Source organism: Triturus cristatus, chromosome 3_1, assembly GCF_964204655.1.
Source record: "Triturus cristatus chromosome 3_1, aTriCri1.1, whole genome shotgun sequence".
Classification (NCBI taxonomy): domain Eukaryota; kingdom Metazoa; phylum Chordata; class Amphibia; order Caudata; family Salamandridae; genus Triturus; species Triturus cristatus.
In genome coordinates, this window is record NC_140583.1 from 512,021,938 (window position 1) to 512,047,033 (window position 25,096).

Sequence of the window (25,096 nt, forward strand, 5' to 3'; positions counted from 1 at the left end):
TGCCTGCCCTACGCGGTCTGTTGTGAGGCCCCTTCCACTGAACTCTCTTGTCTGTGCCCAGGTCCTGACCCTCCCTTCTATCCTCCATGGTCCTTTGTGCATGCCCCTGCACCCTCCTTCTTGCCCATCATAGCCATTGTGCTGCCACTAACCCTCCCGCTTGCCATGCATGGTCTTCTGTGCTGCCACGGCCCCTCCCACCTTCCCTGTGTGGTCAGCTAGCATGGTCTGTGTGTATGCCATCATAGTCTCACTGTTGCTCTCCATGGTGTGTCATGCTTCTAGTGCCCATCCTGCCTGACCTCCATGGTCATCTTGCTGCTCCTGCCCTTCCCCCTTGCCCCCAGCCCTCTGTTTCCATGTGCAGACCCCTATTCCCTCCCTCCTGGCTTGTCTGTTCTATTGTAATGTCCCTGATCCGTCCCTCCTGCCCTTTATGGTCTGTTATGCTGCAGCTTTCTCCCTTGTCTGTCCATTATGGTCAGCTAGCTACCATTGCCTCTTTCCCCTCTGTTCTCTGTTGTCCATGTGCATGGTCCTGTCCCCTCCCTATTGCTTTCTATGGATTGTTGTGCTGCACTCCCGTCCCGCATGCCCTGTGTGGTGTATTGTGCTGCTGCAAACCCTGATGCCTGCGCTGCAGGGTCAGTTTGGTGCACCTCTCCATGTCCCTCCTGGCCTCTGTTATCCAAGTCCATGTCCCTACCCCAATTCCTCCTGCCTTCCATGATCCAATGTACCATACTTGTGAACATTTTGAACTTGGTAAGAGGGAGATTTTGAAAAAAAACTGGGGTATTGATTTTCCCCTTTGAGTTACATTGAAAAATTGGGGATTGTAGACAGGAGACAGATCAAATAAAGCCCATTTGAGCTTAAAAACATTGGACGTTTCCTGGCTGAATCGGGTCTGTTGGCATGTACGGTTTTACTACCACTGCCTCTTCCTTCTGCCCACAATGGTCTATTATATTGCCACAGCCTCTCTGGTCAGTCCTGTATTGTTGGTTTGTTGCCCCTGCCCCCCTTTCCACTGCCCTCCATAGTCTGTTGTGCTGCCACGGCCCTTCCTGCCTGCCCAGTGTGGTCAAATTGTTGCCTCTGCACCCTCCTACCTGCCTTCAATTTTCAGAGTCCATGCCCCTGGCCTCTGCCTCTCAACAGTATCCTAATGAACAACTAGATTGCTAACATTCTATATTTATTGCAAGAGTGTGGAACGCCTGACGTCATCTTGATGTAATCAAAACTGTAATACCTACAGAATTTCCTTTAGAAATTACATATATGAGAGGGTCTTATTTGCATCACAATTATGGGTAGTGCTCTAAAAAACTAAAATGAGGACATATTTTCTGAGTTTTCAAATAGCGACAAAGCACTTTTAAATTATTTGTTATCTTTATGTTTTTTTATCCAGTTGACCACTTGATTAAATGTTGCACTTAGGGGAGAGGATGTGGTGTTACTTCCAGAGCTGCAGACTTTGCAACTGGGGAACCAGGTTGGAGATTCTGGTCAAATTACTTAATCTCCCCATGTCTACAACCAAAATGAATTAGTTCTTGTGTGATGTAACCAATGCTCATGTAAAGCACTCCAATACCTGACAAGTCTGCACTATATAAAACTACAAAAACACAATAAATAAGTGTTTTGAACACTTCTGTCATTGGCCTATACTTGGGCTACATCTGGGTGATATTTGGGCTACATTTGGGCTCTTTTGTCTCTGGTGGCCATCTTGGGAAATTTATTTGTTATGACGTATCCTAATTTCCTCCTTTACTGCAGTCTCCTCAGTAGGAAATGCTTTCAGTTTTTAACTTTGATTCCATCAAGAAGGTATTCAGATATGTCACACATTTGCCATAAATTCCGAATGTTAGCACTCCAGTTGCTCATTAGATCACTGTAGTAAAGCTACTGCTCACCACGGAAGTCTGCTGCTGGTATTAAAAGTGCATGTTTCAGTCTGCATGTCAGAATTGTTTAATGAAATAGAAGAGGATTTGAGAAGTCACTCAAAATGTGCCCTAATTTTTCTTTCTTCAGCACTAATCATAATTTCAATGGCAAAATGAACCCCCTCATTGTGTTCCTTTTTAAATTAAATGTTTTAAGTGTTACCACTTTATTCCAATCAAGATGGTTTCAGGTGTGCCACACTTTTGTCATAAGTGAGAAAGTAAGCGCTCTAGTTGTTCTTTAAAACACTCTGGGACATTCTGTCATTGGGCTATACTTGGGCTACAGCTGGGTGATATTTGTGCTACATTTTGGCTCTTTTGTCTCTGGTGGTCATCTCGGGAGACTTATTTGTTATGAAGTTCCCTAATTTCCTCATTTACTACAGTCTCCTCAGTAGGAACACTTTCAGTTTTTTACTTTGATTCCATCAAGAAGGCATTCAGATGTGTCACACATTTGCCATAAATTCAGAATGTTAGCACTCTAGTTGCTCATTAGATCACTGTAGTAAAGCTACTGCTCACCAGGGAAGTCTGCTGCTGGTATTGAAAGTGCATGTTTCAGTCTGCATGTCAGAATGTTTTAATGAAATAGAAGAGGATTTGAGAAGTCACTCAAAATGTGCCCTAATTTTTCTTTCTGCAGCACTAATCATACTTTCTATGGCAAAAGGAACCCCCTGATTGTGTTCCTTTTTAAATTAAGTGTTTTAAGAGTTACCACTTTATTCCAATCAAGATGGCTTCAGGTGTGCCATACGTTTGTCATAAGTAGGACTGTTAGCGCTCTAGTTGTTCTTTGGAACACTCTGGGAAGCTGCAGTAGAACACAAAGGAATCAACTGACAGTCTCTGCCCTTGTTGGATGTACATGCTTTACTGAGAATGTCAGACTTCATTCTCACATGACTGAGAAAGATAATGTGAATTTACAGAAAATATGCTCTCAGTTTAGCTTATAGATCACCTTCCAAACCTCTGTGGGAAAAGCATGAGAAAATAGTTTTCTCTCAAACATGATTCATGATATCCCAGCAGAAGGCTTTTTCACATGGTAAAATCACCTTAGAACATACCACAATTCCTAAAATGAGTATGGTACCATCAACAAATGATTATAATATAACTAAAGTCTTAAAACCTTCTGTTAACTGCAATGCTTTTTAATGAGGTGCTATCGTGTATATTGGTCCCAAGATGGCTGTCAACACTTCTTGGATGAAGTGCTGACAGCCAATCAGATCTCACGATGAGATGTGTGGTTAGGCTCCGCCCAGATATATATGTGATTTTACTTTTGATTTTCTCAGGAACTACTGAACGGATTTACACCATTTAAGCAAAAGGCATGACTCTGAACCAAGGTCTACCATTCTGCCAAATTTGGTGTAATTCCGTTCAGCAGTTCGGGCTGTAGCTGCGGCTAAAGGTCCTATGGGAAATTGCATGGGGAAAACACGTTTTGAGACTGCGCCAAAGTTATTCCAAATAGAATGTTGCGGATTTCCTATGGAAAATAGGTCCTAACTTTAACTACCTACTGGCGACCGCCAGTAGGTAATATATATACATATAAACCTATAATATAAAATCTAATAAAAAAACATTATATTATAAATTAAAACATCAAAATATTTAATAATTTTTAAACTTACATTTTGCACTCCATTGATTGCAACAGTAGGGAAAGTGTTGGATAGCGGAGGGGAAAAAATTACTATTCCCACGCCAGGGAGTGCAACAGTAGGGAAAGTGTTGGATAGCAGAGGGGTACAAATTACTATTCCCACTCCAGTGAGTGCAGCAGTAGGGAAAGTGTTGGATAGCGGAGAGGTATAAATTACTATTCGCACTCCAGTGAATGCAACAGTAGGGAAAGTGTTGGATACCGGAAGGGTAACATTTACTATTGCCACTCCAGTGAGGGCAATAGTAGGGAAAGTGCTGGATAGCGGAGGGGTAAATATGACTATTCCCACTCCAATGAGTGCAACAGTAGGGAACGTATTGGATAGCGGAGGGGTACAAATTAATATTCCCACTCCAGTGAGTGCAACAGTAGGGGCAGTGTTGGATAGTGGAGGGGGGTACAAATTACTATTCCCACTCCAGTGAGTGCAACAGTAGGGAAAGTGTTGGATAGCCAAGATGTAAAAATTACTATTCCCACTCCAGTGAGAGCAACAGTAGGGAAAGTGTGGGATAGAGGAGGGGTAAAAATTACTATTCCCACTCCAGTGAGTGCAACAGTAGGAAAAGTGTTGGATAGCGGAAGGGTACAAGTTACTATTCCCACTCCAGTGAGTGCAACAGTAGGGAAAGTGTTGGATAGCAGAGGGCTAAAAATTAATATTCCCACTGAAGTTAATACAATATTAAAAACAAAATATCAACAACAATACAAAAAAGGTTAAAAATTACAAAAGATAGAAACATATTATAATGTTAAGAAAATCTAAAACATTACCTACAAACATTATTTTATACAAATTTAAAAAGTATTTTCAAACACATAACTATATTTAATAGAAATTAATTTTATTCAAAAACATTACTTGTTACATAAAATTAATATTTTTTATTACCTGCCCTATCACAGCAAACAATTCACAACACACATCTAAATTTCTAAAAAAGAGTACCTCTATAATTAAAATAATTTATTAATAAATAAACTAATATTATTAATCAAAAAACAAATTAAAACAGGTAAAAATTAATTTACTCACCAAACATTACCCCTATAAAACCAAAACCCACGCACAAAATAAAAGTATACAATTACCATAGATATAAATTAATAATAATGAGCAACTAATTATTAGTTTAAAAAAACTAAAATTCTTTCCACCCTGTACCCCAATAAATACCACAACACAAACCTAAAAATCATTACACAATTTCCATAACTAATTTCACATTATTAAACTATTATCAATGAACAACTTATTAATTAATTGAAAAGAATTTACTTCCCACCCTTTACCACTATAAACCCCACAACTCACATCTCAAATTAATTACCCAATTGCCATATTTAATTTCTAATTAATTAATTACCATTATTTAACAATTAATTATTTATTAATTTTAAATAAATTACTTCACACCCTATTCCCCTATAAACCAGACCACCAATTCCTAAAAAAATGACACAATTAACATAATTATTTACCAATTAATGAATTAATCAATATTAATTAACAAACAATTGATACATAATTAGTAATCATTAATTCCCACAATTAACACTATAAATGATAAATTAAATAAATATTAGTATATACAATTATAATTAAATGTATTAAAATTAAATTACTTCCCACCCTACTGCCCTATAATCCCACAACCCGCTCCTATAAAAGTGATACAATAAACATAATTATCAATTAATTATTAATAATTAACAACCAATTAATAATTAACTATTAATACATTAATTCCCCACAATACTATAAAATCTAAATTAAATAAATACTAATAAATACAAAATATTATTATTGTATTTTTATAATTAAATTACTTCCCACCGTATTCCCCTATAAACCCACAACCAGCTCCTAAAAACAACCAGAATTAACATAATTACCAATTAATTAATTAATCAAAATGAACAACCAATTAATAATTAATTAATAATAAATTAATTCCCACAATTGACACTATAAAATCTAAATTAAATATATAATAAGAAGTAACAAAATCTAATTATCTTATTATTATTAAATTACTTTCCACCCTATTCCCCTATAGACCCACAACTCCCTACAGAACTAAACGCAACATTTGATTCACATAAAATTAATCACTACTAAAATTTAGCACATATATTAAAAAACAAAAGCAATACTGTTACAAAAAAATAGATCACATACTTTCAAAATACATACTAAAATTGTGCGTCCCTGCGGCTCGAGGCTCGAGTCAGGAGTCAGAGCATGCAGCAGTGCCCCATGGTGTGGCGCGGCATTGAGAGTGGTGCCCCGGCAGGGGGCAGGTAAACCACAAGTAGTAGAGGTGCCGGCCAAGGAGAGGCTGATAGGTGCAGCCAGGGCATGGGCATGAACCACAGTTGATGCCTGGCTGCCTGTCTCTCAGCTCCTGGACCCCGCCACCATTTACCGGTTGGCTCCCGGTTCCAGGCTTCTCGGTGAGGCCCTCAGCTCACGGCCCTTAGTGAACAGAGGGGAGAAAAAGAAAGGGAGAAGGAGGAAGGAAGAAGGACCAGGACTACCGGTAAGGCCCCTCTGGGGGAGCAGAGGAGGAGAGGAGGCCCCCCTCTTGATAGTCATCTTCAGGCAGTGCAGGGACAGTGTAGCCAAGGCCTGCCATTTAGCCCAATTACAGACCATGGAGTTAAACTATGTTAGCACATTGGCCAACCAAGCACTAGAATATGAGACATCGCACAAACTGGACCAGGTAAAAGAATGAATCGAACAGCCAAGGTATAGGAATGCCACCCTTCTACATCCAGGACTCAATTTGTGAGCCGGGAAAAGGGCAACAAAGCCCACTAGAGACAGTCAAGGCTAGGCTCTTTTTAAAATAGAGGGTGGATAGGGGGCTCCAGCAAAGTAGCCGCAGTATTAGGTCCTGTAGCGCGGGCATTGACCCGGGTGAGCCCCAGATCGCGGAGGTGGCCCAGATAGGTCTGGGTGTGGCTTGTGGCCTGGGTAAGCTCCCTGCTTCTGCAGCAGACAACCAACTCCTACACCCTCCCAGCAAGACCAAAGCCCTCGACACTATATAGCAACTAGGACGGCAATATTACAAATGACACCAATTCTGCCTCGAAAGGACAAATTACAAAAAAAACACAGAGCAAAAATTCTAGTTGGAAAAAAAAGTAAGGGCTTTCACTCCACCTGTAAACTGAACTACAGATTACCGATAAAGCTACAAGATAAGAAACACTACAAGAACTACAAAAAAGCAACAATACAACAGAAACAGACAATGACAAAAAAGAAATCAGAGGACAAAGGAAAAGTTATGAGCACCGTCTACCCCTTGCAAGGATTAACGAAAGCCTCTCATGCTTGTAGCGAGTCAACACCCACAGCTCCTCTAGCCCCCCATGCTGCAACAATAACCAGTAATTTTGCTCCAGCCCCCACCGCACGGAGAATTGCAACGAAGGACCAGATACAAGATAACTAAACCCTGCCCTGAAAGAACACAGACAAGCAGGAGGCAGTCCCAGGGCTACATCAGGAAGCCACCCATGCACAGGAAGAACCAGAGTTTTTTTTAAATATCATCAGATCTATCCTCCCTGCAAGCCAATTCTAACTCCAAAAATAATGAATCACTTCAAGGCACTGGTAGTAGTCTCCAGGAGCCATTCCTGGTACAAACAGCTTCACTATCAAAGCTTTATGACACCCACTTTTTCCCTTCCACCCTGGGTTCGGAAGCCAACAGCAAGGAGGGGGTTTTGGGCTGTTCACCGCTACTGTATATAACCAAGTACACACCCGCACCCAGGTATACCAAACAAAACTCCCTCTTATCTTCAATAAATGCAACTTTGGCAGGTGCCATTAACACCCTCACATGGCAGTCACAAAAACTGGAGCTCCAAATGGACACGATGCAGGAAATAGCAACAGTTATTACGTGGATCGTAACAAAATTGGATATATTGGAGGGAAAACTAGATTCATTAAATCGCCATCAATCACAGACGTGCTGTCGCCTCCCTATAGTGGAGAAACTCAGCTCTCTGCCAGAAGTCCTCACAACTTTGATAACCGAGTTGAAACAAAGGCAACGGCTGTTGGCAGACCAGGAGAGAAATTACATAGAGGACAGGGTTCTGGTCCCAGCCCCGCTAGAAGGTTACTTCAACTTTACTAGCCCCCATAATAAAAGTGCCAATATAGCGGAAAGGGACTCTCCACCCACCCTGTCTCAACTAGCCACATTGGAGAACAGCAATTGGATCAAAAAGGATCAATCAGAAACTGACAAAACGACAAATGCTGGTAAGGTCTTTAGGACGATGCCAGAAGAGACAGCTGGAATCAGAAACCCTTTATCTAGGAGAGAAAAAAAAACATCTGAAGAAGAAAAAAGAAATAATAAGCAGCGCAGATGTACACAGGAATTTCAAACAGGGCTAGAGACCTCAGCTAAGGTCGCCACTTCCACCAAGGCGATATCAGACCCAGCCCGCAATTAAAGACATCAATGCCACAGAAGCTAGATATCCCTCATCAACTAAAGATATCAAAGAAGCTCTTCCCAATTTTCTTGACATCAAGGCCCATCATCATCCTGTATAATAAACTATCATGGAGCAATTAGTTCCACAGATACAGCCAACACTGTCTGAATGGTGCAGTATGGAGGAGGAGGGGCAGTCTCAAGCTACACATGTTTTTACCCCTCCCTGACCTAACTTAGAAGGAACAGTGATCAGATGGAGCAAACAAGTAGGCAATCACAAGTTCAAATGGGGTCATCAGCAACATGGAACTTCAGGGGTCATATGTCATTCAACACAACACCAGCTCAATCGGATACAAACCGTCCAAAAGAGGCCAGCTGTCCACTGATGCATGTCAGCCCAAAAATCAACAATATACTAGAAACAAAAAGGTACAAACCCAGTATAAGGACAGGAGAACATACTATAAGGAAACCAGAAAACAATATTACAACATTTACTCCAGAATACATATCTCAAGGTAATAAGTATATTCTAAATAGGACAAAGATATTACAAATTCTTCATCACATACCACAGTTAACCCATGTTAACACAGAAGGCCTACTGCATGTACAATTTAAGGCTTCAAGTAACGAGGCAACTAGAGAATCAACGTTAGTCACATAGAAAACCCGTACAATAGTCGAAACAGTTATAACAGCTAAGGACCAACTAGCTAATTGGGAGATACATGTCCAGGAACCTGAAGCAGACAGATACCCGTACATGTTAGTAGAACACCCTGAAGGAAAAGCAACACAAACACAAAGAAAATCTGTATTAAAGAGCTAGCTGCCAACAACAGCCGCGAAGCCTCATTCCAACCTAAAGATTTGCCAGGCTGCGACAAATGCCACCATGAGGCGTGAAATCTTCGAGGGACCCAAGGGCGCAGATCATACTAATGACTGGAGCTGGCGAGCATCAACTTTAGGAGGCTTCTACCATACCTACTCCTAGCATGAAGGAATCAAAGGGACAAGCAAGGAGAGGAGCACACAACATCTTAATAAAAAATTCCTGGAATGTCTTTGGGCTGAAAACAACGCTGAATGATGAAGGAACATTCAAATTCCAGCAGTCTGGGGACATTATTTGCTTACAAGAAACTTGGCTCATGACATCACTACTAATTCCCGGATTCATGGAGTTTCGACACACAGCTAAACAGTACAACTTATATTGGAGGCCATCAAGGGGTCTATCAAGCTATGTAAACTTAAATAAATCAATTAAAACAGTAAAAACCACTACAAGCAGAGATATGGTGCAGGCTTTATATTTGCAAGGCTTAAAAATAAATGGTAGATCAACATCAGTTCTACTACTAAACATTTATTTTAACAGCAAGGACAGCCCTCAACATGGCAAAATGACGGTGCTTGTGGGAACAATGGTAGATTTATTAATCAACTTCCCAAACCGCGGGATGATTATAGCAGGAGACTTTAACACCCTCAATTTGGGATCCGACAATGACATCAATTTACTGAGGGGTCCAACGGACAGCATGCTATTTTCATTTCTAAAGCTAGATCGAATGAGATCAACCCACAAAAGAACCCCTGATGGTCAAACCCGCACTTGTGGCAGATAAAAAACAACCATTGATTATATCTTCATGAGTAACCATTCCATTCATTAGTCACAGACTTCATTACAGGTAGGAAGCTCCCACCCCACAAACATGCTGGGCACACCTACTGGAGAAGTAAATCACAAATTACTCTGCAGGCTGAAGTGGGGAAAAATTGATACATCAAGTCTGACCACTTGGAAAATACATTTCCAGTTATCTGGCAACAACAGCACTGCTTCACGAGCTAGGGCAGGCTCAACCAGCACATCGCCGCCATAGAAATAAAAGGCTGAGGTGCTGACCAATGACATGTGCAATTTAAATGCAAAAATGCACAGCTCATCTTCTATGCAATACAAAAAGTGATAAACGCCAAGCTACTGCCTGCAATTACATATGGACAGCTGACATTCCCAGGGGCTCTGGTAAAAACTTTGAAAACTGCACATTGCAGGGCTTTTAAAAGGATCTTTCAAGTTCCCCACTACACCCTGATTGCACTGGTAAGATTGGAAGTCGGGGTAAAGAAATAAACATATGAAAACTAGGCTTCCATTGTGCATTATTATCGCAGAATCTGTGCAGCGCCCCCAGAAATCATGAAGGAAGTTTTGAAGGATATCTTTATAGAAGAGAATTACCCCTCGTCAGCAGCAAACTACATCTAGACATGATAAACTGGAGAACGTTTTTCCATTAACCCGGGATCCTAAAAAAAGTGTTGAAGGACCAATTTAGACATCTATCTTGGCAAGAAGACATCCGACTCACAGAAACCTCTGAAAGCAACATTGTGTTACCATACTCGGCGCAACACGAGAGGCGGCGTTTGACACATTGAAAGTCTGACTTTGAGCTTTTTGAGATGGGACATACCGAGATCGCTGGACATTTATATGAATACGAAATTTGGGACGCCGCCAAGACTGAAATCCTTTGTGGATTGGAAATATCACCACGAATCAAAGGTTTTCTTCTGAGAAGACATAGCCTTGAAAAGGTCGCCGGATAACCTCCCTGTATGCGACGAAACACGTGTTGGCTGTTGGGAGCTGGTTGAAGATCTACTCTATTAAACAACTGAGAAGAGAGAAAAAAGAATCTTGTTTATTTTACATTAATTGTGCTAATTAAGTACACTGCTTAATTGAAACGTTTGACTTATACTCGACGTGTGCAGGGGAATGCTAGTTGTTTCTGTTGCCCAGGCCTATCTTGGGGAGGTTGTTGGTTCTCCTCACCTTGCACCGTCACGTGAACTAATCGTATCCTGATACTTTACTGTGCGATCCTTCTTAGTGGCGCCATTTTCCTAAACATAATACCACTGTCCGAATTCTTAAAATTCAGGTACTAGTTAATTCCTACAGAGACAGCCTTATGTCAATAGTGCACTGAATAAATCGATTTTAAAGCAAATTTTAACAATCTGGCTGATGTTGCTTCCAATAAAAGACATGAGCACACATTGGAAATGCCTGGAGATAGTCACTGCCTGCAGATTGTGTAAATCAAATGATGAATCCTTGGCTCAGTTTCTTTGCATCTGCCCAAGTATGATAAATGCACGCCGCACTTTACTAAAACCACTATTTTTAAAATATGGCACCCGTATTTGCAAAGAGGCAAGGGAACTTCTTTTTAGCTTAAAAATTCCAATGGAACTCGCTAGGCTAGCTAAATTTGCATGCCAGCTTCAAAATCTTTTAACAGGAGGCCCGTGACTATCGATGAACATTGAAGAAACTTGATACAGCTCCAAGTTGGAAACGCAAACTTAAGTTACAGTGACGGCTCATGAACTCTTTCTAGCCTTTTTAGAAGCAAAATGTGGTAACTAATAATGTGTTAATTTTAGTACGATCACGGTATGGTTTTGTAACAATATTTTAATAATTGAAACAAATAAATGTATTCATTCATTGGCGTGGGATCCTTTTGTGGTGTGTTTTCACTGTTTATCAATCTGTAAAACCCAAGAAATCACCTTTACACAGCTGTTGTGTCTTTAGTGCCTGATTTAACGTATGGCAGGTGGGCCACTATCTGTCAGGGTGGTGGAGGTCATTACCTCCTTCACCCTGGTTGGGTTCCTGTCCACTATATATAGATACCACCATTGTCCCTGCGGTGATCTCTGTGCCTTTACTGGAGCAACCACCACAGCCGCTCCTGTGGAGACACAAAAAGATTGGTGTGCATCCACCATGTTTCTGACATTCACCCACAAAATGTTTTTGTTTTGAAAATCATTTATTTTCAGAAAAACAAACAGCGACAACTCGCCACCGTCATTTAGCAGAGCATCTCTTCCTGTACTTGTCAGCTGGTCTGTGCACGGAGCACAGTCAAAAAAGGACGTGCAGGTTTGGCCAGCCTTTAGCCAGCTGAGAGTTGCCTGCAGACCCCATAGGAGCCCCGCCCGGGGACGCGTGTTTTGTTAGTTTTTGCCGCCGCTCGTCTGTGCATGTTTCCATTCCTGCTTCCTTTCGTGCTTTTTAAAAGCCAACGTGATGTTAACTGCAAACATCTTAAAACGCCATTGTGCATTTACTGACGGGCTAAAACATGTGCTCGTGGCTTCCCCAGGGGTGTTTCACACTATAATGATGTACAGGAAACTGATCCTCCTCGCCTCTGCTTGCAGTGCTGCGCTCCCGAGACACATCTCTTCTACTGGGGTTGTAATAGCACTTACAAACCTCTGACTTCTGGTTGCTGCAGGTGAGCTGCGATTGACTGTGTGGTCTCTTCTTTACTGAGGTATCCTAACTGGGAGGAGAACACATTGCATCAAACTACCCCCCTCCCTCATTCCTACCCCGCCACCCTCCACCCCCGAAGGAGAAACAATGACAATGGCGAGGAGTGTAACCTAACTTGCAGCAACCTGTGTACACAAGTAGGTGCTGTTAGGAGAAAATTCAATGAAGAACTCCTTGTTTTAAATAAGTTACCAGCTGACGTTTAAATCCTTCCCATAATTCAACTATTTGTGCCGGGGAGCCCTATACATTTGTTGCCTCGTCCCTTCTGTGCTCAATTTCTTTTTGTTCCGCTCGCTGTGCGAGAACTCTCCATGTATTGCAATTTGTCTAACTGTTCGCCTTCCCACCTCCCTAACCCACCCCATACACTTAGGCTTAGTGGTCATGTCATGCCACCATGTGACTGCTGTAGCAACACATACCTTGCTGCCGTACCGCTGAAGTGGGTGTGAGTTTCTTTTAGCTTGGCCTGTTACCCTCCACCATCCTGGCATTTTCTCTTGAGCATGTGCTGTTCCCTGGCATCAGCTTCTGGCGGCATAGAGGCATGTTACTCATCAATGCATGCAGCATAGATGTAAATGTGTATCCGGTCCATGACCTGGGCAGTGTGCAAAGCTTTACTCCAGGGAGTGTAACAAGAACTCAGTGAGTACAGCCCTCTGCAAAAGTACAGAGTAAATAGCCTGGGTAGGTGTAGGAGCACAACCTGCTCTGAAATGCCCCTGAAAGAGTTTTCTCTCATGTGCACCCTTCTTTGTACACAGCTGGTCACCATCAGTACTGGATGGCGTGCATGAAAGTAAGTCTATACATGCTGGCACCGCCTGTCAATTGGCACTGCTACTCACCCCAAGTACTTTTTTGGTAATAGAGCCCAAACTTGAACTGAAAGAATTAGAGTGCTTTACATGTGCACCAGTTACATTACACAATGACACACTCATTTTTGGTAGGTACGGGAGCTTAAGGAATTTGCCCAGAATCATAGCATGCTGAGCTCACACTGAGGCTCGAACCTAGTTCCCCAGGTCCAATCAGGCAGCTCTCCTTTTACGCCACATCCACTCTCAACTGGCTGTGTTGCCTGCTTGCTCGGACTGTCTTTATCACAGATACAGAAGCATAGCATTAGATTACAGCTAGCAAGTGAATGAATGTTTCTGTGTCAGGGGCATTCACGTTGATTGTGCCAACTGTAAGCCCTTAAAGGACATAGTTAGGCTTTCCTGTTTTCAGTTTCTATTTGTGGTAAATTCTAGTGGGGTTTTTTCAATGTTTTCTAGTGATTTCAATACCTTAAAGAAACAGTGGTTATCAGTGGTTACACATTTTCATGCCATTAAAGACAACAGAAGCAGTGTTTTTCCGGTGTTTATGGAAAGTTTTGATTTTATTATTGCTTGCTTTCTGCAGTGATAGTGCATGGTATATAGACAGTGTACGTACAGTGTATACGAGGTCCAAATACATTTTTGCAAGTTAAACTTATTGCAGTACACTATAGAATATTTTTTCAGTAAGTCTTTGTCACTCGCTCTTTCCTTCCCATGTTAACTTTTTTTCTGTGAAAAGGCCCTCTCAACATTGGCACTTGAGACGGGCAATGCCAAAACAGCCAGTACACAATTTGCTAACTCTGGTCACTGACAGCTTCCCATGCCAATACTGGTGTACTTGAAGATTCAATTCTCTGGGCAGGGTCTGCAACATTTGCCTTGAACTGGGCGCTTATGCCCTCAAAGTTATTGAAGCGGTCAAAAATGATGCAGCACTTTTGAAACTATGGAGAAGATTCCCTTTACAGAAGAGATCTAGACTTGTACAGAGTATCGCAGGGAGGTTTGATTGACTTCAAATGCCATAGTTGGCAAAGGGACATTTCTATGCATCATTGCAAGCCATTTCTCATACACTGTAGAATAAAAGTTCCAGAATTTCTCTTCAACATTGGTTTGCTTACCAAGTGGCAAGCACTCTAACATGGAACATGTTGCAGTGCAAAATTCACTAAAGGTGTCAGCCAGCCTACTCTCAATGAGTTTTTTTTAATAATGTCCACTACAGCAGTTATGTTTTCCTGTAAAGATCTAAGAACACAGTAGAAGATTTCTTTCACATCACTATCAATATGCGACCAAAGGTCCTCCCATTTCTTGCCTTCGGCATCAACACTCTGCAAAAATTCTGTAAACAGTTGCCACATGGATAATATAGCATTCACAGCTCCTTCCCTTGGAAAGAGAACCATCAACTAAGTGACACAGTTGGGATGACTCTTTGATGCCACACAAAGTACAAAATGAGAAATAATTGCGTTTAATTCCAGCGCATAACAAAACAGTGCATAAAAATAGACTAAAAAGTCAATAGCATTCTTTATAAACTCTGAAGCTTGTGAAGATGCTTTCCGCATACCATCTAACAAGTGGCAAGGATCTCTTACAGGGAAGCACTTCAGCTCAGATATCGATTTTGACAGGTCATCACACAACTTTTTAATATACATAGCTGAATCACTGCAAATACAAACAATATCACTCCAATCTTTGTTGAACTCAGAAAGAATCTTTTTGCAGCAGCATTTCTAGTGACACTGCGTTCTATGTTTTCCAAAAGTCTGGTGTCATGTTTTCAGCACTATCCCAGATGCTTGGTGATAGCACTCTTTTCACATATACTTGTCACTATATCTTGCATTGAATGTTTAAAGCCTGAGGTGTTGGCAATTTACCTACAATCAATACTGACTCACTAGAAACTGGGGGCTGGTGTATCAAGGGTTTTTACCCATTCTCAATGGGTAAATGTAATGGTACATATTGGGAAATATTGTTATGGAACCAGACATTTTACATATCAGTGAAAGAATCAAACACAGCCAAGATATCAAATATGATTTTGATATTTCCTGATCCTATAGAGTTTATAAAATATTTAAACAACCTAAAACATACTTCAAGACCTTGCATCTTTAGACCAAAGAACACAAAACTGAAAAAAGCAAAAGAAAGAAAAAACAATATTTGTGTGACATCCCTAAACAACAAAACTCAAGCAGAATAATGTTAGCCTGTCTTTCTTGCTGCTAGGCTGTATAACAAAGTTACATTGTATTGGCCCCTTTAGGAAGGAAAACAATGAATCATTCACTCTCCTTTTTCATTCTTTGAATGATATTTAGTTTGTGGTTGTGCAGGTGTGTTTTCTGTGTTTATATATTTACACTGATGAGGGCTGTTTCCCTTTCGGTGGGGTTTTATCAGTTATTATAGGTTTAAACCTAAAACCGGACAGCCTAGACATAGTCTTCTATATTCTCTTTGCAGACATAGCTATATAGACAAGCATATTGCTGACTGTATGGTGATACCATCTTTAATCTGATAACAGAAGTGAAAGGACAAGCGATTCCCAGAAAAAGGTGTCATAAAGAGAAACTTCTGTAATTAAAATACGTTGCAATAATATGCGATAATATGCTGCATGGCCAAATACTTATAAGGTCCCAAAGGCGAGATCGAATGCATTGCAAATGCTTGTTTTTAAATGCATCTCATCTTCCTTTAAGGAAAATGGGCTGCATTTAAAAAAAACTGCTTAATTGACAAAGCAGTCCCAGCAGGCCACCATCCCTGGGAGTGCCAGCCATTCCCCATGGGGTTGCAAATTGCTACAGTCTAATTAATATGCATGAGGCATGCAATGTGTGACCCCATTGGGAATCGCAAACAGTGTCACTGTTGTACATTGATGTATGCAACTCGCAATTTAATGCAATTTGCGAGTCGCAAACATCAATGGTCGTACATTTGGCCCTGTTTTACTTCAAAGTTGCCTTGTGCGTGCATGTCATACCTATCACATTGAGCTTAATGTAACAAGATTATAGTTAATATACTCATATTTTTAATTTCAGGGTCATTGCCACAACACAGATGCAGGCACCTGATGCAAGGAAGGCTTTCCCTTGTTTTGATGAACCAGTCATGAAGGCCACATTCAATATCACTCTAATCTACAAGCCAAACTTTGTGGCGCTGTCAAACATGCCGAATATCAGTAAGTAAGTCGCTCTTTTATGAACTGTGTCTAGTTTACTCACAATTGTGCACTGTTGTATAACTATTGATGACGAACGTTAGAAAATCCAATGTTATTGAGTTGCCCGATTCTTGCTTCATGTGCAGGCGACACATCTTCGTATCACTGTCTCATTCGGATGCATCAGACAGGAAACCTTTTCATGAGTACAAGGGGCTGGCAGTATCTCAAGACATCCTGCTGCTGATGTATAACGATATTATAAAATAATGATAAGCAATTATCAATAAATATAGGAAAACGTAGATATTAGGTGCTAAATTGTCATTTAGCTAGCAGGTGCCAGAGGGCTGACACTCTGAATCTGGTATCTGTCAGATGGATGCAGTACTTCCATGAAATAGCACTTTTAGACTGTGTACCTTTTCTCGATAATTTGAACAATGGTACAGGTAATACAACAGTATGTGTTTAGTTGGCTATGCTAGCATCTTATCTAGGAAGGACTTCTTCAAGACAATACCTCCATTTATATTATGAAAACACGGGGAAAGAGGATTTAAATGACCATGAACACATAAATCTTTGCACGTTTTTCTGGTAGCACTAATTGAGCCAGTCTCTCACCCTCTTTTTCCGGCATGGAAATGTAAATGACTGTGGCCAGGACCAGGCTTCCCCACACGCACTTTAATCCATCAATCACAGCCCAATACTATTATATGAACATACAAACAAAAAGCAATGCAAAGGTTATGTTCAGATATTTGAATAGGTAATGGTGGTAGTGGGCCTTGTCAGGACAATACGTCGGGCTCTCTATTATCTTACTTTTATTTGAAAGACATGAACTTACAGTTATTAAAAAAGTCCAAGCAAGCATTGGCAAAGCAATTAGGTCTGGCTTTCAAATGTTGAAACTTCTTGTTATGTCTTTGCTGAATAGGCCTGTGCTCATCAGAACAGTATAAGGGGCCACATGTATCAAGCTTTTTTACCATCATAATGGGCTCATTTGCAGAATTGGCCCATTTGCAACAGGAAAAAAGCATTTTGGTATGTATCAAACAAAACTGCGATTTGGTAGCATGTTACCGAATCGCCGATTCGGTATTTGACAGGGGCGTCCGCATCCCTTCTAAATACCGAATTGGAATGGTATGTATTAATGTTTTGCAACTGAATTCCAGTGACTATACTACAATGCATTAACCTTCCATAACCCAGCTACCTCTCCACCACTCCGTTGATTTTCTGCTTGACTTTGACCCTAGACAGTGCTCTGCTGCCTTTCGGCTAGGTTCACACTGTAGAAAAACTGTATACACACATAGTATCTGTTGACTAGACATGCATGATCTGCCTCTTTACTCTTACTGGTCAGCAGAACTAAACTAATGAGGCCCGAGCTTCATTCATCACAGAATCCAGAAAGACGGAATAGGATGTGATTACAAAAGAGACATTTGAATATATAAAAGCAGTAATTTATCCACTTATGACTTCTTACAGAACAGCAGACATAACTCGAGCGATTATTAGGGTGTTTGTGCTAGGACACTGCCACTTTCCTCGCACAGTACCTGTATTTATCCAGGCTACACAGAGTTGATGGGCAGGTGGGGATAGGTCAGATTCTGGTGCTCAGCAGATGTGTGGTGATCAGAGGATGACATGGCCTGCTTTCGGTGACACTTAAAGTGACATTTCAAACACACTGTAACTGATGAGAATGCTTTGAGGAAGTGTCAGGACTGGCAGGAGCCTGCCCCCTTCCCTGCACGACAGACTTTTACTTTGTAAGCTTAAAGGCAGTCCTCCTCATGTGAAATGATTATGTTTTTTAAGTATTTCAAATGATGAAAGGGAGAGTTTTTTAAAGATGAGATAAAAGTGGCTGGAGACGAGTGGCAAAGACACATTAGGTGAGAAAAATGCAAAGACAGCTTAATGTACCTTTCATATCTTCCTCAATGCACTTATGTCAGTAATATATCTTATGTGATAGTGTAACAAATCTGCCTTTTATGCAGCATCACCAACTTCCCCTTTAACTCACATGCTGTAAATTGGAACTCCCTTTTTGGCCTAGTTTGCTTCCCTATAATTCCATTGTATATGGTGCCTTAAGTTCATTTACTGCATGGAAATTTAAATACCATATGGGGGCTACAATGGGTATTCACAACATATTCATATATAGCAAAAACAAAGTCTGCAAAGAGCACCACTGTGCTTTGGCATGGCTTTTTAAATGACACATGGCAGGAAAAAATGCCATTTCCATGTCAGAAATGCCTATTTTTATTTAGTCAAAAGTCACCCTGAAAGTGTGTCTTGTAAGCCCACAAGGCAGCGTGCAGATATATAATAGTAGGGTATGCTACATATTACAGTTAATATTCCCACACGGTGAAATAAAACCCAAAAGCTATTTTACTATGTAGACCAGACTAGACGTTTCTCATACAGGACTAGGTGGGATTCAAATATTTATTATTAGGAAAGGGCTAGAAAAATGTAGCTTTTTAAAAACGTACTTTAGCTTCTCTGCACCAGAACGGGCTCAAAGCCAGTTCTGCCCCTCATCACACCCCCAGAGCTTCAATACACTTCCTTGACTAAGAGAGTTAATGACTCTTGCTAAAAGGACAGTGATGTGCGTCTGAGCCCTTAAAAGGCTAAGAGGTTAACTGGTGACAATTTACGGTGGATTAGGTATCTGGGAGCGAACAGGAATAAACAGGAGCTTTAGGACTACCTCTTTTAACTTGGAGTTGACAAGGAGGGCTTTCCATAGTCACTCCTAGGATCCCCCCTTCCCTATATAATCAATCATCATTCGGCCTCTGAAAATGTATCTTTTTTGCTTGTAGTATGCTTCCCTGTATCACAAGGTAGGGTTTAATAATCCATTCCATCCACTGATCAGTTAGCACCAAGAAACATCAGTGATTGAGCATTTTATGAATTTATGCCCATACCCATCTTCAACTTTTGTTAATCATTTATGGATTTGATGTTGCACGTTATGCATTGGATCTAATATGAGTATTTTGTAAAGTGTGCCTCAGTCTGGGAAATTGATTAGTGGTTCAATGTCTCCTGAGGGGTTCTTTGCTTTAATAAATACATGGGTGAGTCATTACTTCTATCGTTTGGTGTGTCTTCTTTGGTAAGCGGACATCCTGATGAAGTAGGACAGGTTGGGCACAGCCTAATGGAGTGGGATGAGGTATGGATGAGGAGGTAATTTCTAGATTATTTATTGGTAATCCTAATTATTCTGATTCCTCCCTTCTAGTCCAGGATTTAAAGTCAGACATCCCACCCATCTTTTTTTGATGGCTTGAGAATAAACAGAATATGATTTGGAGGGTAGTTGGCCAAGTGAGAGAAGGAATGGAAACAAAGAGAAGAATCCTCAGGGAAGGGTGCTAAATTGGGATGAGGCCTTCAGGACTCTAGACGTAACTACAGGGATGAGGAACAGAGATTCGGAGTAATGAATATAACCAGTAAGTAATCAAGGTATCATTGAGAAACTGTGGGCCTGGCAGAAGTTCTGTAGTCTGAAATGGAAGAGTTGCTATTTGGCTAAAAACACATGGGGAAATACTTACTCAAAAGACCGTTATGTGATTTGAACATTACTTGTAACTCTTGACCTACATGACAGTGTCTTAAAGATCGAACCCTACTGTAATAGGCAAATGATTTGTCTTCAAGAAAATGTTCTTAGCATTTCAGTAACTGTTTAGTCTACATTCATATTTTGTTCCTTTCAAAACTCCGGCGGAAATATCTTCATCCAGGTTAGCTAGAAATCGCATTTTTTGGGAAATCTACAATTGTTGCAAATATGTAGCAAATGCAAGAAATTCATAATTAAGTGATACACACTGCAGTCACAGAATCGCATACATACCCTGGCCTTCACAATTGTCTATTTTATCAACAATTTATTCATGATTGATAAACTTAAACTTTCACATTTCAAATAAGGGCTCATTGTTAGCTGCACATTGAAGAAAGCAGTATTTTCAAGCTGATTCAAAATAAATATGTGATATAAATAATGGTTAACAGGTAGCATTAATATAGTCCTATATTACCATCTTGGGGCTCAGGGGACATTTACAAACCCCTCGAACTTCATCCTCATGGTTAATGATGTCACCATAATCCCTCGCATACCCGTGTAATATAGTCCTGTTTTGCCATCTTGGGGCTCTGTTGACATTTATAACCACTTTGACTTTGGCTTCGTGATTAATGATGTCACCAGAACCCCTTGGCTACCCACTATGTATTGTGTATTATTGAATTTGAGAAATATAGTTTTTCAAATATACACATTTAAGGGCAGATTTACAAGAAACTAACGCAGCGTGGTGCTGCAAGTCATTTTTCAGCCCCACGCTGCGTTAGTTTCAAAGCACAGGGATCCGACATATTTACAACAATATGTTGCATCTCTGTGCTTCCCCCTGCGCTGGCACACAAACTGCTGCCATGTGCTAGTGCCAGTACCCTTGCACCATGGTGCAAGGATGCCTGCATCATGGGGAGATTGATTTTATGCAGGAAGGGATGCCAATTGATGTGATTTCCTCTTCCAATGTGTGCTGTAGAATGCAGCACACATTGAAAGAGAAAAGAAACGAGTAGAAATGAAAACATTTCTCCTCATTACACCACGCTACGCCACCCATAGGGTGGCGTAGCATTCTGACGCATTTCCAGATTTACGATTGCTCGTAAATCTGGAAACGCATCAGTGGACATGGGTGTTACGTGGGACCACCCACAGCAAAACCCATGTCACGCCCCTAACACGCAGTGTTGTGTGAAAAGGGACGATATTTACAAGCACAGGTAAAGTCACGCAGGGTGGCTTTATGTGTGCTTTTGAATAACACACAGCAGGTTGTGCCGCCGGTGCGTCACCCAACGTGACGCACTTGTAGCGGCAGGGGCTTGTAAATCTGCCCCTCAGATTTCAACTATAATGTATAAATGTTCATTACCAAAGCATTTATCATTTATATTATTTTTATGTGCTTTTTGACAGAGCTGCTCACAATGCATAGCAGTTGCTTGCCAGGCAGTCGATCTGGTTTGTTTGCCTGTATTCATTCCCATCCCTTAGATTCTGAAATGTTTTGAACTTTCCATCAGTTGCCCTTTGGCCCTTGCATTGTGAGAACCTTGCATTAAATATAACCAATACACAAATGTATGAAAGTGCTCCCCTTGCACAGAGACTTGATACACAATCTACGCACCCAGTTTAGCACATTTCTTTCATTGCGACTTTGCCGCTTTTGAAGACATTGCTGAATGTACTCTGCATTCAGTTCAAAGGTGTAATAAGGCACATACCTCTTAATTGTGGACCTCATGCACACAAGCAGTTGAAGTGCACAATAAGCACTTACAGAAACTATTCCATTGTGCTAGAGACAGGCACTACCAGGTGAACCGGTAGATGGAATACCTGGCTCTGTCCGATGATTAAAGCGACCTCCAGAGGTCTGCAGAACCCTTGCCCTCCCTCTATGACAGAAAGTGCACTGAAGTTTGGTTCTAGTGTTTAATGAAAAGGGTTGACTACATCCCAAAGTCTAAATTAAGTCAGAGTGTTAGGAGGTAAAGTAGCAAAAAATATGAAAAGTAATTGTGTTACACTGATAGGAATTTCAAGGGGAATACAACTAAAACAAAATGGGAAGTAAGATCAAAAATGTGTATGATGATGTTTACTATCACAGTCTATATTAATGTTCTCATAGGCACAACAACAATTCAAGAAGCAGGGTCAACATGGAGCGTGACCAAGTTTAAAGAAACTCCAAAGATGTCCACCTACCTCCTGGCCTTTATCGTGTGTGATTTTGATTACATTGAGAAAGCAGACCCTGGTCAAAAGGTAAATGGAATTTCATGTGCAAACACCTCTCTTCTTCCTAATTATGCCTTTTATGAAAACAATCCTCTAAAAGCACCCATCCATTAACGTGTCAACCTCATTTAGTTTCAGGTCCGGATATATGGTCGCGAGAAAGCAATTAAAGAAAATCAAGGAGAATATGCCTTAAATGTAACAGGGCCAATTCTAGAATTCTTTCAGAGTTATTACAATGTGTCCTACCCATTGCCAAAGTCAGGTGAGCAGATCTTGTATGCATCTTATTTAGTGCTACTGCAATGATTGAATGTGTTTGAAAAGGAGATAAAAACACCAACAAGACTAAATGCAGAAGTAGAAATCTATAACTCTTGAGAATTATACAGGTCACAACATTGTTTATTATGCCAAACGGCTCATTATTTACGTGGTCCTACAAAGGCTATACACCATACAATGCATATGATTTGCTTCAAGTGCTGATTTATAGACGTAAACCTCTTTTCTGATCTATAACCCTGAGGATGTATATTGCCTCCACACTATTTTTTGATGATTGGTCGTTGCTAGTGAAGCATTCCACTATGAGCTCCATTGTATGTGCCTGAAAGGAGAAAATACAGTGTTAAATTTACCAACATCCCTGCTTGTCTGCAAATCCTCAGTATGACCCAAGGGATTTGGGTATCTGAGGAATTCCAAAACTAAACCTTATCCTGAATGGATAAATCCGAATATCGGTCCACACCACACCACAGGACAGCATGCAACATGAAAGATCACATTAATAGTAAATGATGCCAAGTGACTAAGAACCACACCTTAGAAGACTACACCCCATCACACCATATAATGCCACATGATGCTAGTCTACATAATATAACAACACTTGCCATCGCACAACCATCAACCAATACTTCACAGCAACACATCATCTTATCCCACCACTCATTTTCTTCAAAACACTATGGGGCTCATTTATGAGCCCCTGCGTCACTTTTGCGCCACTGGTGCGTCACTTTTTGTGATGCACCAGTGGTGTAAAACATGCGCCATGATGCGCCATATTTACAAAGTGACGCATTCACCTAAATGCGTCACTTTGTCAACCCCTGGCTACATTATACCTCCGTCAGGTATAATGTATGCAGGGTGGGCGTTCCCACGTAAGTAAGCATCGTAGAAGTGACGCAGTGAAATCTACGAGATTTCACTGCGCCACTTCTAGGGTGCAAATGCGTCAATATCTTACGCCTGCCTCACAGCAGGCGTAAGACTGACGCAGGCCCTATCACATGGGGCTTGCCCCATGTGAAAGGACACATTGCTGGAGTTGCGTCACTTTTGTGACACACTCCAGCAATGCGTCACTTTTGCGCCTACAGATATGTCAGAAATACTGACGTATCTGTGACTCCTTGTGACATGATGCGTCATACTGTAAATATGACGCATCACTGGAGTCGCAGGGAGGGCGCAGTGAAAAGTGACGCATCACTGTTTTCACGCAGTGATGCGTCACTTTTCATAAGTGAGGCCCTATACTGTTGAACTTCACATCATACTAAGCTACAAAACATCACTGCACACCATACACAGACCATGGTGGAAACTTCTCACTACACTACCACACAAGTATATTGAATCACTGTAAATATGTATATATATATTTATATTATATATATATATATATATATATATATATATATATATATATATATATATATATATATATATATGTGTGTGTATGTATATATATTATCTACTGGCGGTCGCCAGTAGATAGTTATAGTTAGGACCGTGTTTCCATAGGATATCCGCAACATTCTATTTGGAATAACTTTGGCGCCGGTTGACGAATCCTCGCAAATTTTTCAAAACTAATGGGGCGCTACGCTCCGCTCCTACCCTGAAAGTCTCGGGGGGATTCGTCAAGCGGGGGCTGAGAAAAAAGGGGGGTCCCAAAACGCGTTTTCCCCATGCATTTTCCCATAGGACCTTTAGTCCGAGCTACAGCCCGAACGGCTGAACAGAATTACTTGAAATTGGGCAGAGAGGTAGTCCTCAGGTCAGGGATGTGCCTTTTGCAGGTCTGGTGTAAATCTGTTCAGTAGGTCCTGAGAAAATAGCATTTAAATCAATATATATATCTATAAGCGCGCTCCGTGCGCTTACGGTAAGCTTACCGTATGCGTACGGTGCCGTGCGCGAGCTCAATTCTGATTGGTGGTTACATGACTGTAAACATTCGAATCGGTCGAAATCAGAACGTATCGGCCGCCATTTTCTGTCTCTCGCACTGAAAAACAAAGGTTGATAACATGAAAAGGGGGCAACGAAGAGAGTTGCAGACCCCCTAGCGTTCGTCAGGGGGTTCACGAAGGACCAAAAAGTATGAAAAATAAATGTAAAAATTTTTTTAAAAAATCGCGGAGTACGCGTACGGTAAGCTTACCGTACGCGTACGGTAAAAAAAAAAAAAAGAATTAACAATCACATTTAATATAGAAATCTAAGGACCCCCAAGGGAGAAAAAAACAATTGATATTTTGTAAAAAATGGCGAGGCGTGCACGGTACGAAATGCGCAAAAATTAAAAATAAATAC

General features: G+C 40.9%; 1 protein-coding gene across 1 annotated transcript in view; it reads left to right on the forward strand.

The window, feature by feature from the left end:
* The window catches only part of LOC146860507 (aminopeptidase Ey-like), a 188,991-nt gene that overhangs the window by 25,839 nt on the left and 138,056 nt on the right, over window positions 1–25,096 (forward strand). The window contains exons 2-4 of the mRNA XM_085644419.1: window positions 16,454–16,596; window positions 22,374–22,510; window positions 22,616–22,748. Of these exons, the coding sequence (XP_085500545.1) occupies window positions 16,454–16,596; window positions 22,374–22,510; window positions 22,616–22,748 (413 nt within the window). The remainder of the gene's footprint in view (window positions 1–16,453; window positions 16,597–22,373; window positions 22,511–22,615; window positions 22,749–25,096) is intronic.